Source organism: Eimeria maxima, genomic scaffold (genome assembly GCF_000499605.1).
Source record: "Eimeria maxima Weybridge genomic scaffold, Emw_scaff593, whole genome shotgun sequence".
NCBI lineage: Eukaryota > Apicomplexa > Conoidasida > Eucoccidiorida > Eimeriidae > Eimeria > Eimeria maxima.
Genome location: NW_013566625.1, coordinates 1,256 through 12,500, shown reverse-complemented (window position 1 = coordinate 12,500; position 11,245 = coordinate 1,256). Strand labels below are relative to the sequence as shown.

General features: G+C 57.3%; 1 protein-coding gene across 1 annotated transcript in view; it reads right to left on the bottom strand.

Annotated features, from left to right (window-relative positions):
* Positions 1–7,643, bottom strand: part of EMWEY_00038400 (hypothetical protein, conserved) — a gene marked incomplete at both ends in the record, with an annotated part of 8,170 nt that extends 527 nt beyond the window's left edge. Inside the window, 3 exons of the mRNA XM_013482333.1 lie at positions 1–1,279; positions 1,401–4,598; positions 4,920–7,643. The exon at positions 1–1,279 is cut by the window's left edge and continues 527 nt beyond it. Of these exons, the coding sequence (XP_013337787.1) occupies positions 1–1,279; positions 1,401–4,598; positions 4,920–7,643 (7,201 nt within the window). The remainder of the gene's footprint in view (positions 1,280–1,400; positions 4,599–4,919) is intronic.
* Between the last annotated feature and the right edge of the window lie 3,602 nt (positions 7,644–11,245).

The following is an 11,245-nucleotide window of genomic DNA, read 5'->3' as shown; positions in this document are numbered from 1 at the left end:
GAGGAACCAACAGTCCCACATCTGCTGCAGCTCGAAGAGCTAAAAGTTCCTCCTGCTGCTGCTGCTGTTGCTGCTGCTGCTGCTGCTGCTGCTTCATCTTGCACTTAAGGCCTTGTGCTGCTCTAACACTCCCTAAGGCGTAGCAGCAACCAGCGAAGGTGCTGCATGCGCGCTGCAGCAGCTGCAGCAGCCACCCGTGCTGCGGCTGCAGCAACTGTTGCTGTTGCTGCTGCTGCTGCTGCTGCACCTTCAACAAAGGCTGGCCACAGAGCAGCAGCCACCTGCGCAGCTGCTGCAGCGACTCGTCGAGACGCCGCTGCAGCAGCTGCAGCAGCCGCCCTGCTTGACGTCTTTGATGCTGCTTCTGTAGCAGCAGCTGCTGCTGCTGCTTCCGCTGCTGCGGCACTTGATGCTGCTGCTGCTGCTGCAGATCCTCGCACAGAGGGAGGCCTACAGCCGCTGCTAAAGCAGCAGATGCTAGACCATGCAGAACAGCACGCAGCTGCTGCCTCTGCTGCTGCTGTTGCTGCAGCTGCTGCTGATGACTGCTGCCTCCAGGAGCCGACAGCTGCAGCGCCTTCTCTATATGCTGCAGCGCCTGCTGCAGCAGCGCCCTATCGATGAGGAAGCCACCTCCCTCCAACATGCTGCTGCTGCTGCTGCTGCGGGCGTTACGCCGCAGCAGCAGCAAGGAGATGACACCTAGAAGCTCTGCTGTTTCTCGAGGTGCAGCACGTCCACCCTCCTCTGTTGCTGGCAACAAATCAGCAGCAGCTGCAGCAGCAGCAGCTGCTGCTGCTGCTGCAGCACGCAGCAGGTCCTGCTCTGCTAGACGCCAATGCAGCGCCGCTAGTAAACAGCGGATGCTGTCAGCAACATCCTCTGCTTCTGCTGCTGCTGCTGCTGCTGCTGCTGATTGCTGCTGCCTTGGATCATTTGCTGCTGCTGCTGCTTCCATCGTTGTCCTCTCTCCTGCTGCTCCTGCTGCTGCTTCTTTAGCAGCAAAGGACTCCAGCGATTCAAGTTCCCGCTGCAGCAGCTGCTGCTGCTCCTGCAGCAGCAGCTGCTGCTGCGAGTCGCAGCGGCCTCTGCCACCGGCTATAGCAGCTGCTACTACAGTAGGATTCAACTCATCCTGCTGCTGCTGCTCCTGCTGTTGCTGCTGCTGCTGCTGCTCCTGGCTAGCAAGCAGGAGCGGATGCAGCTTCATGCAGCAAAGCATCAGCTGCATGCGCGCTGCACTAACAACATCGCCAACTGCAGCAAATAGTGCTGCTCCCTGCAGCAGCAACAGCAACAACAGCAGCAGCAGCAGGAAATATGCAGACACAGACACACAAGCAACCAATCTGCCTCTGCTGTTGCTGCTGCTACTGCTTTCTGGTAGCAGCACAACGTACCTGCTTTGCATGTATAAGGGCACGCGTACGTCTTCCTGTTGAGGTGTACATACACCCCAATGCTGCATATGCTGCTGCCATTAGCTGCTTAGCTCGGGTGTCTAGGCACCTCTGCAGCAGCACCAACTTCTGCTGCTGTTGCTGCTGCTGCTGCTGTTGCTGCTGCCCGTGGCTGTGACTGGGTCTTCTCTCTGATGGTATGTTGCTCGTGCTGAGGCGCCTACGGCTGCCACCGTCGTGCCTCCTATCTTGCTGCTGTTGCTGTTGCTGCTGCTGCTGCTGTTGCTGCTGCAGCACCCGCAGGCAAAATGCTACGCCGTTGTTTAGCAGCCTCTCCTTGTCTGGCGACACCGTCGCGGATGTGCAGGGAAGCAGCGGGGGCCCCCACAGCATCCAACTGCTGCTGCTGCTGCTGCCAGCAGCAGCAGCAGCAGCACACGTGGAGTTGCTGCTGCGAGAGATTAAGGGCGAGCACCACGGAGGCAGCGAATCAAGGTCTCTGCCGATGGCGTTGAACAGCGCAGCAGCAGCAGCAGCAGCAGCCCCCGCAGGGTCTACCTGTTGCTGCTGCTGCTGCTGCTGTTGCTGCTGCTGCTGCTGGAAGCAGCTAGGCAGCGCCTGCCCGAGAGCCACAAATACTTCCGCTATAGAAAGATAAATCGACTTCGTCAGCAGCGCCCGCTCGCCTGTCCCCAGGCCGCAGCAGCAGCAGCTGCTGCTGTTGCTGCAGCCGCTGCTGCAGCAACTGCTGCTGCTGCTGCTATCCATCCCGTAGGGCACGATAAAGCAAGACGCCAGCAGCAAGTGGCGGAGGCCCCTTCCTGCCCCCTCCAACTGGGAGAGGGCATTGCTGCTGCTGTTGCTGTTGGTGCTGCTGCTGCTGCTGCTGCTGCCGTCTTCCAGCTGCGCGGCTGCCACGCGGGCAACTGTGGCGACGTCAGTTGCAGCTGCTGCTGCACCTGCAGCGTCAGGAGCAGCAGCTGCTGCTGCTGCATCAACACGCAGCCGCGCGAGATGCAGCTGGGCAAGACTCATGTTGCACCGCAGCAGCTTCCCCTGGAGGCGGCGCAGCAGCAGCAGCCGCTGATGATCCCATGCTGCTGCCGCAGCTTCAACAGCAGCAGAAACTGGGTTGCTGCTGCTGCTTCTGCTTCTGCTGCGGCTTGCTGCTGCGTAGCGCAGCCCCTCCATCAGCAGCTGGCCTGCACGCGACAGGCAACGTAGCTGCAGAAATTCCAGATCAACAGCAGCAGCAGCAGCAGCAGCTGCTGCTGCTGCTGCGTCTCCTTCGTGTAGCAGCAGCAACTGCTGCTGCCGCTGCTGCTGCTGCCTCTCTAGAGATGCATGCTCTTGAAGGAATGTGTCTGCTAGGTGTTCATACACCGAAGCCATCGTAGTCCACTCTGCAGGAGCCCGCACTGATCCACTTGCTGCTGCTGCTGCTGCTGCACGAGGTGCAGCAGCAGCACCAGGATCTGGAGCAGCAGCAGTCCGTGGATCCGCAGCAGAATCAGCAGCGGTATCATCAGCAGCAGCAGACCGCGATGCTCCCCCCCTACCGTTATCAGTAGCAGTAGCAGCAGCAACAGCAGCAGGAGCGTTCCTACTACCCGCTTGCTGCTGCTGCTGCAGTAGATACTCTCCCAACTGCTGCTGTTGCTGCTGCTCCAGTGTAGGGGGGACGCTGCAGCAGGTACGAAGAGCCAAGAGGGCTCGCAGCAGCAGACGACGGACAAGTAGCCGCTGTGCTGCAGCATCCTGCTGCTGCAGCACAGCAGCAGCAGCAGCACTCCTTGCTGTTGCTACTCCTGCTGTTGCTGCATGCGTTCGTGCCTGCGTTGCAGCATCTGGTGCGGAAGCAGCAGCAGCTGCTGCTGCTGCTGCTGCTTCAAGAGCGGATCGATGCAGCCGCTGCACTGCCCCCCTGCAATGACAGAGTCTGTCTTCTGCTGCTTCCATTGCTGCTTTTGCTGCTGCTGCTCTTGCGTCTGCTGCTTCTGCTGCTGCTGCTGCTGCTGCAACACGAGCAGCAGCACGGTAACACAGCAGCGCCACACCTAGACGAGAGGCCCTCCTTGAGGAGACAAAAGGAGACAGTCCCCTTCCTAGTGTCCTTAGGCCTAAACGAGGATCTGCTGCTGCTGCTGCTGCTGCATCTAGGCCCCCTGGTGGTGATGCAGGCCATGCTGGTATGGGCGTTGCTGCATGTGCACCAGCTGCTACTGCTGCCGCTGCTATTGCTGCAGGTGATGCAGCAGCAGCAGCAGCAGGAGCAGCAGCAACACCATCTGTAATAGCCAAGGCAACGTTGCGGCTGCCAGCAGCAGCAGCAGCAGCGCATGCAAATCTTAGTGACCCCAAGACAAAGTCTAGAGCCAGCTCCACATCTGCTGCACCGCTGCAGCAGCTGCAGCTGCTGCTGTTGCTGCTGCTGCTGCTCCTGCAGCGGCTGCACACAGAAGGTCGCAGCACAGCAGCAGCCTCCGAGAGGCCGTGCGTTGGCCCCACAAATGCCCAGAAAGGAGTCGACTCGCTGCTGCTGCTGCTGCTGCTGTCGTTGCTGCTGCTGCTGCTGTTGCTGTAGCCAGCAGCAGGTATCACGCGCTGCAGCACTGCGATACTTTTCCTTAGAGGCGAGTACCAATCAAGAAGCAAATAGAGCAACGTTGGCTGCTGCTGCTGCTGCTGCTCTGTTGTTGCTTCTGTTGTTGTTGCTGCTGCTGTTGCCTCAATCTTGTATAGTAGAGGGGCCAGCCAGACAAGGGGAGACAGACGCTCCGTCTGCAACAGCGCTGCTGCTGCTGCTGCTGCTGGTGCTGCCGCTGCTGCCGCCGCAGACAACAGTGTTGGCACCTCTTGATCACTTGCAGCAGCTCCTGCTGTTTTTGCTGCTGTGTTTGCTGCTGCTGCGGCTTTTGCTGCTACTGCTGCTTTTGCTGCTGCTGCTCCTTTTGCTCTTGCCTTCACGGGTAAGCATAGGGAAAGAGGAGAAGGAAGGTGCTGCGTCTGCTGCACCTTTTGCTGCAGCTGCTGGTGCTTCGGTAACGCCTGCTGCTGACTCAGCAGCTGCGGCAGGTGCTGCAGTTGCACCACCTGCTGCTGCAGCAGCAGCTGCTGCAGCCAGCAGCAAATGAACACATGCAGCCGCGGGATGTCCGCCACCTCGCAGATGCGCACGACACAGAAGGGTCCCTGATCCTGCAGCAGCAGCAACAGCAGCACAAACAGCATAGTTAACGATAGCGTAGAACTCATACAACAGCAGCACGGGCAACAGCAGCACGGGCAACAGCAGCACGGGCAACAGCAGCAACCACAACCTACTTCAGCAGCTGCTGCAGCAACAGCAGTTGTGGCTGCAGCAGCAGCACTAACAGGCGCAGCAGCCATGCCCGGCGGCTCAATCAGCAGCAAAAGCAGCAGCAACAACAGCAGCAGCAGCAACAGCAGCAACAACAGCAGCAGCCGCAACAGCAGCAGCAACACCACCAGCAGCAGCAGCAGCAGGATTAGTCTTACATTTTGTGCCTTTAGGGGGAAGACAAGACAAAGTGCATTAGCTCGGGTGTACATACACCCTAACCAAAGTTTGCTGCAGATGCTGCTGATGTTTGCTGCTGCTGCTGCTAAATCAAAAGCAAACGCTAAGAAAGAACGGCGGCTACGCCAAGGATCCCATAGCTGCTGCTGCTGCTGCTCCTGCTGCTCCTGCTGCTGCTGCTGCTTTTTGGCGTCTGTCATGGCCGATGTCGTCGGTGCTGCTGCTGCTGCTGCTGTTGTTGCTGCTGCTGATGATGACATGCTAGTGTCATCCAGACCCCCAACAACTTCCTCGAGGACTTGCTGCTGTTGCTGCTGCTGCTGCTGTGGCTGCTGCTGCGTCTTCGAGGATGCATCAAGTGGTGCGGAGCTGCTGCTGCTGCTGTCCGTGAATGCGTAGTTCAAGATATCTCCAGCAGCAGCAGCTGCTGCTGCTGCTGCTGCTGCAAGAGGAGAGTCTGGCCGCCGCAGCAGGAGCTGCGCCTCCTCTTGCAGCGCCTGCTGCATCATCTGCTGCGGGCGCAGCTCTAAGCAGCTGTTAAATGGCAGCAAACTGCTGCTGCTGCTGCTGCTGCTGCTGCTGGCGTAAGCAGATGCAGCAGCAGAAGTAGGGGACGAAGGATCGAGGGGGAAGCACGGTAGTAGTTCTGCTGCAGCAGGAAATCCCCAGCTGCCCTGCTGCTGCTGCTGCTGCTGCTGCCGTTGCTGCTCCATCTCTAACAGCTGCTGCTGCAGCAGGTCATGCATAAGCTGTTGCGCTTGCTGTTGCACTTGCCACTCGTACTGCTGCTGCTGCTGCTGCTCGGCATGGTGCAGCGATAGCTCGTCTTCCTGCAGCAGAGTGCCTCTTGCTTGTTCTCCTCCACCGGCTGCTGCTGCTACTGGATCTGCTGCTGCAGCTGCTGCTGCTGCTGCTTCCGATTGGCTTGCTGCTAGCCAGTTGCAAAGGGAGAATCCCGAAGGCCCCCAAGCATCTTCAAAGCCTGGGGGAGGCTGCTGCACTGCAGCAGCAGCAGCTGCTGCTGCTGCAGCAACTGCAGCATCAGCTGCCCACTGCAGCTGCTGCTGAGCTCCTGCGCCTGTTGCTTGAGCAGCAGCAGCAACACCAGCAGAAGATCCTGGTATTCCCGACACCGGTGGTGCTGCTGCTGTTGCTGCTGCCGCCGCTGCAGCAGTTGCAGCAGCATCATTAACTGCTGCAGCAGCCAGCGTAACCTCTGCAGCAGCAGCAGCAAGATGAAGCTCCATGCGCTTCCACCCTGCTCTGTGCTGCTCTGCTGTTTCTGCTGCTGCTGCTGCTGCAGCTGCTGCTGCTGCTGCCTTGTTAGCATCAAGCAGCAGCAGCTCACCCTCAAGCTTTAGAGGCAGCAGCGGGATAGAAGCAACAGCAGCAGCAGCAGGAAGTGCATGCAGCAGCTCAGCTGTGCTGCGGCGGACCCACACCTGAAGGGGTACCCAATCATCGTTGCTGCTGCTGCTGCTGCTGTTGCTGCTGCTGCTTGAAGAAGCTTGTGGCGTCTGCTGCTGCTGCTCCTCCTCCTCTAGGTCCCCATTGGGGGTATGCAGGTCCCCAGAGTCTGTTGCTGCCGTTGCTGTTGCTGCTGCAGCTGCTGAGTGCAGCAGCAAATCTCTAAGATGAGAGTCGCGCCTGCGCGATATGACGGCCCGGTTCTCTGCAGCAGCAGCTGCTGCTGCTGGAGGGGCCTCTGCTGCTGTTGCTGCTGCTACTGCTGATACTGCTGCTGCTTCTGTTTGTAATTTTCTCTTCGTGCTGCTGCTGCTGCTGCTGCTCGTCGTTGCTGCTGTTTCTGTTCGTGCTGCTTGAGTACTCGATTGCATCAATCTGCATGGGCTGCTGCAGGTACTCATGCTGTTGCTGCTGCTGCTGCTGCTGTTGCTGCTGCTGCTGCTGCTGCTGGATTTTCGCTGCCGCAAAAAGCGCTCTAAGTCATCGCGCATGTTTGGCCAGTAGCAGCAAGCAGCAACTTGCTGCAGCAGCAAAGGAGCACACAAGTTGCTGCAGCACAGATCCTCAAGGGACTTCTTGTTGCTGTTGTTGTTGTTGCTGCTGCTGCTGCTGTTTCCTCTGCGGTTCGCCTGCTGCTGCTGCTCCCGGTGGAGCTCAGGGAAGGGGCAGGCAGCACTCACGCACCCACACCCGCAGCAGCAACCCCCGCTGCTGCTGCTGCTGCTTCCATGGTCAAGTGCAGCAGCAGCAGCCCTGATCTGTCTCCCCTTGTGCCCGTTGTAGCTGCTGCTGCTGCAGGCTTGTTGTTGCTGCTGCGCCTTCAAGCGGTCCCTGCCCTGCTGCTTCCGGCTCCGCTGCTGCTGCCGTTGCTGCTGTTGCTGTTGCTGCTGCTGTTGTTGTTGCTGCTGCTGCTGCACATAGCATGCTGTAAAATGCTCCATTACCTGCTGCAGCAAATCGGGGGCCCTAGGGATGCATAGGCGCATGCAGCCCCGTCTGCTGTACCACACAAGATCCATAGAGAGGTCCTGCTGCTGCTGCTGCTGCTGTTGCTGCTGCAGCTGGTGGCCATATACCGCAAACCTTTCCCCTAGAAACTCGTCACAACCCCGGCGCTGCAGCACCTTCAGCAGCAGAGGGTCCTGCTGCAGCTGCTGCTGCACTTGCTGCAGCAACGCAGCTGGAAGCTGCTGCAGCAGCTCCGACCGTCGTGCTGCTGCGCGCTCCGCCTCCATTCTCGATTTCCTGCTGCTGCTGCTGCTGCTGCTGATTCAGTGCGTGCCGTTGCCGCTGTTGTTGTTGTTGTTGCTGTTGCTTCTGCTCTACCTCCAACTTCTCCAGGAACGGCGCATCCAAGGCTGCTGCTCCCTATAGGAAGGACGGCTGCAGCATCATGCCTAATAGTTTGTTGCTGCTGCTACCGCTGCAGCGCAGACTTCTGGTGCTGCATCAGCTTCTGCTACTGCAGCTTCTGCTGCTGCTCCTGCTGCTTCTCCTGCTGCTGCTACTGCTGCTGCTGTGTGGTGATCGGCGTTCCCCACGCAGCAGGGTCCCTTTGTAGGGAACATAGAGGCAGTGTGCTCTTAGCGAGCTCAAGCCGTAGACGCTAAACCCTAAATCATATACTCTAAACCCTAAACCCTAAACCCTAAACCCTCGGAAGGATCGAGGGCGCATGCAAACCGCGGGGCTGCATGCATGCAAAGAAGGAGGACCAAAGGGAGGCTACCACTAAGAGTTATTCTTTCTTTTTTATACTTTTTAATTGTTTTAATTTGTTGCAGCTTACTGGTATAATAATACCAGCATGCAGCTGTTGCTGGTGTGTCGCTGCAGCAGCACAGGGTCACCTGCGGGAGCGGGAGCAGCAGCAGCTGCAGCAGCACCGCCAGCAGTAATCGAGTTATAAAGAAGAGATAAATAAATACAATTGTAAAATATATATTTATGTTTTGTTTAATTTATTCTTTTTATTAAATATAAACTTCTTAACATCTACCTATAAAACCAATAACTAGCAGCAGCAGCAGGAGGAATGACTAGCGTGGGAGCAGCAGCTCGCCTTGTTGCTGCTGCTGCTGCTGCTGCGCAGCACACTGCTCCTGCAGCTGCTGCTCCTCCTACAGCAGCTGCTGCTGCAACACGACTGCCTTATGCTTTGAACAAGGGCTGTTGCTGCCTTGGTTCTGTTGTTGCAGCTCGCTCTCTGCTTACTGCAGCAGCAGCAACAGCAGCACCATCAACAACAACTGCAGCAGGACAAGCAGCAAATGCCGCAGGAGGCTTCTCGGGTGTTAGGGCTTTGGCAACAGCAGCAGCAGCATGTGCTGCTGCTGCTTCATCATCCTCACCATCATCCCCAGCAGCACCAGCAGGTGCAGGAGCAACAGCAGCAAGAGCAGCAGCAGCAGGAGCAGCAGCAGCAAGAGCAGCAGCAGCAGGAGCAGCAGCATGCGGGCTATTCTTAGCTCGTCCATTTATATCTCTTAATGATGACAATACTTCACAAGATATTCACGCCCCTTGGATGACCCCCGAGCTAGTAACTCATGCTGCTGCTGCTGTTGCTGCTGCTGTTGTTGTTGCTGCTGCTGTTGCTGCCTTGCAGCTCAGTTCACTTACTTTAGGTTTTATAGTTTGGCTTGCGCCAGAGCGCAGCAGCACCAGAAGCAGCAGCAGCAGCAGCAGCAGCAGCAGCAGCAGCAGTCACTGTGGCCTCCCAGTCTCACCTGCATGCACTCCATCTGCTTTGTTCTCTATCTGCTGCTTCTGCTGCTGCTGTTGCTGCTGCTGCTGCTGCTGCAGGCTGCTTCCTCGAGTCATTTGTTTAGACTCCCAATTGCTGCCCATCCTGTTATTGTTGCACAAACAATTCATCGTCTCCCACGCAGGCCTACACCACAGGTATGCTGCTGCTGCTGCTGCTGCTGCTGCTGCTGCTTCTGTAGATGCTGCTGTTGCTGTAGTTGCTGCTGTTGCAGCAGACCCGCTGTAGTGCTGTTGGAGGCATATGAAGCAGCAGCTGCTGCAGCTGTTTCCTGTCACGATTGCTCGTTATTCCAATTGCTGCTCATGCTGCGGTTGTTGCTACTTTTTGCTGTTGCTGTTGCTGCTGTTGCTGCTGCTGCTGCTGCTGCTGCTGCTGCTGCTGCTGCTGCTGCAGGTGGCATTTGTGGGTCATTCAAACAGCGGCAAGTCGAGTCTCATTAATGGGCTTCTCTTTGGCAGAGAAGTAGCCAGAACCAGCAGAATTGCTGTGAGTCCCTTGCTGCTGCTGCTGCTGCTGCTGCTTCTGGTGGTGCTGCTGCTGCTGCTTCTGTTGCTTCTACTGCAATATGCATGTTTGCTGCTGCTCCAGCTGCTGCTGTTTTTAGATGAAGCACTGTGACGTATGAAAGGCGCCCCATCTGGTATTCCTGCGGCTGCTGCTGCCGTTGCTGCTGCTGCTGCTGCCGTTGCTGCTGCTGCTGCTGCCGTTGCTGCTGCTGCTGCTGCTGCTGCTGCTGCTGCTGCTGCTGCCTGTTCTTTAGGGCCGCACTCGGCAACTATTTATGTTTGAGTTGTCCTCTCGTCTCGCTCTCGTTGATCTTCCAGGCTACGGATTCGCACGAGTGGCACCAGTAAGCTTGCTGCTGTTGCTGCTGCAGTTGCTGCTGCTCCTGCTGCTGTTGCTGCTGGTGGTGGTTGCTGGTTGGTCGTTGCTCCTTCTGCTGCACTTTCTGGCGACGAGGAAAACTATCGTAGGCGCTGCTGTACTTGGGGCTGCCGCTGGTGCAGCAGCATGGCTGTTGCTGGTGTTGCTGCTGCACCTGCTGCTTCTGCTGCATCTGCTGCTGCTGCTGCTGCTGCTGCAGGAAGTGCAGAAGGATTGGGCTGTTTTAGTGGAGGAGTATTTGGATCGATCCTATCAGTGCGTTTCTGCTGCCTCCATTTGTTGCTGCTGCTGCACCTTCTGGTATTGCTGCTGCTGCTGCAATGCATGCATACGTTGCCACTGCTGCTGCTGCTGCTGCTGCTGTTGCTGCACGTGGTGTTATTGCTGTTGCTGCTGCATGCATTTGCTTCTGATGTTGATAAATGAATGTATTGTTGTTGCCGTTGCTGCTGCAACTCTTGCTGCTACACTTGCTGCTATTGCTGCTAATCTTGCTGCTAATCTTGCTGCTCTTGCTGCTGCTGCTGCTGCTGCTGCTCTTCGCATGCAGGTTGCAGCTAACTGTATGTTTAGTAGATGCAACTGCTGGTGTCCGCAAGCGCGACATAGAGATGTGGCGTTTGCTGCTAGAGAAGAAAAAAAAATTCTTAATTGTACTCACTAAAGTTGACCTATTCGCGGTTAGCTGCTGCTGCTGCTGCTGCTGCTCTTGTTGCTGCTGCTGCTGCTGCTGCTTTCTTTAGTGCTTTAGTGTGTGCTGTTGTTCTTGCTGCTGTTGTGACTCTTGCTACTGCTGTTGCTGTTTGCTCTTGCTGGTGCTTAGTGGAGCTGCTGTTCCTGTTGCTGCTGCTGCTGTTGCTGCTTTTGTCGGTGTTGCCGCACTTTCTGCTTTTCTTGTTGCTGCTGTTCTGTGTCTCCAGCCGTTCGAGCTGCATAGATTTATGCTGCAGCTGCAGCAGCAGCTGCTTACCCTGCAGCAGCAGCAGCAGCAGCAGCAAGAGGAAGAAGAGTTGCTGCAGCCATATATTTTTGCTGTATCTGCAAAGAGGCTGTTAGGCCTCAATGAGCTCCGCTGCTTCCTCATGGCACACACAACTACCCCCCGCAGCAGCAGGGCTGCTGCTGCTACTGCTGCTGCTGCTGCCGCAGCAGCAGCAAAACGAACCGCTAGGAATTAAGGAA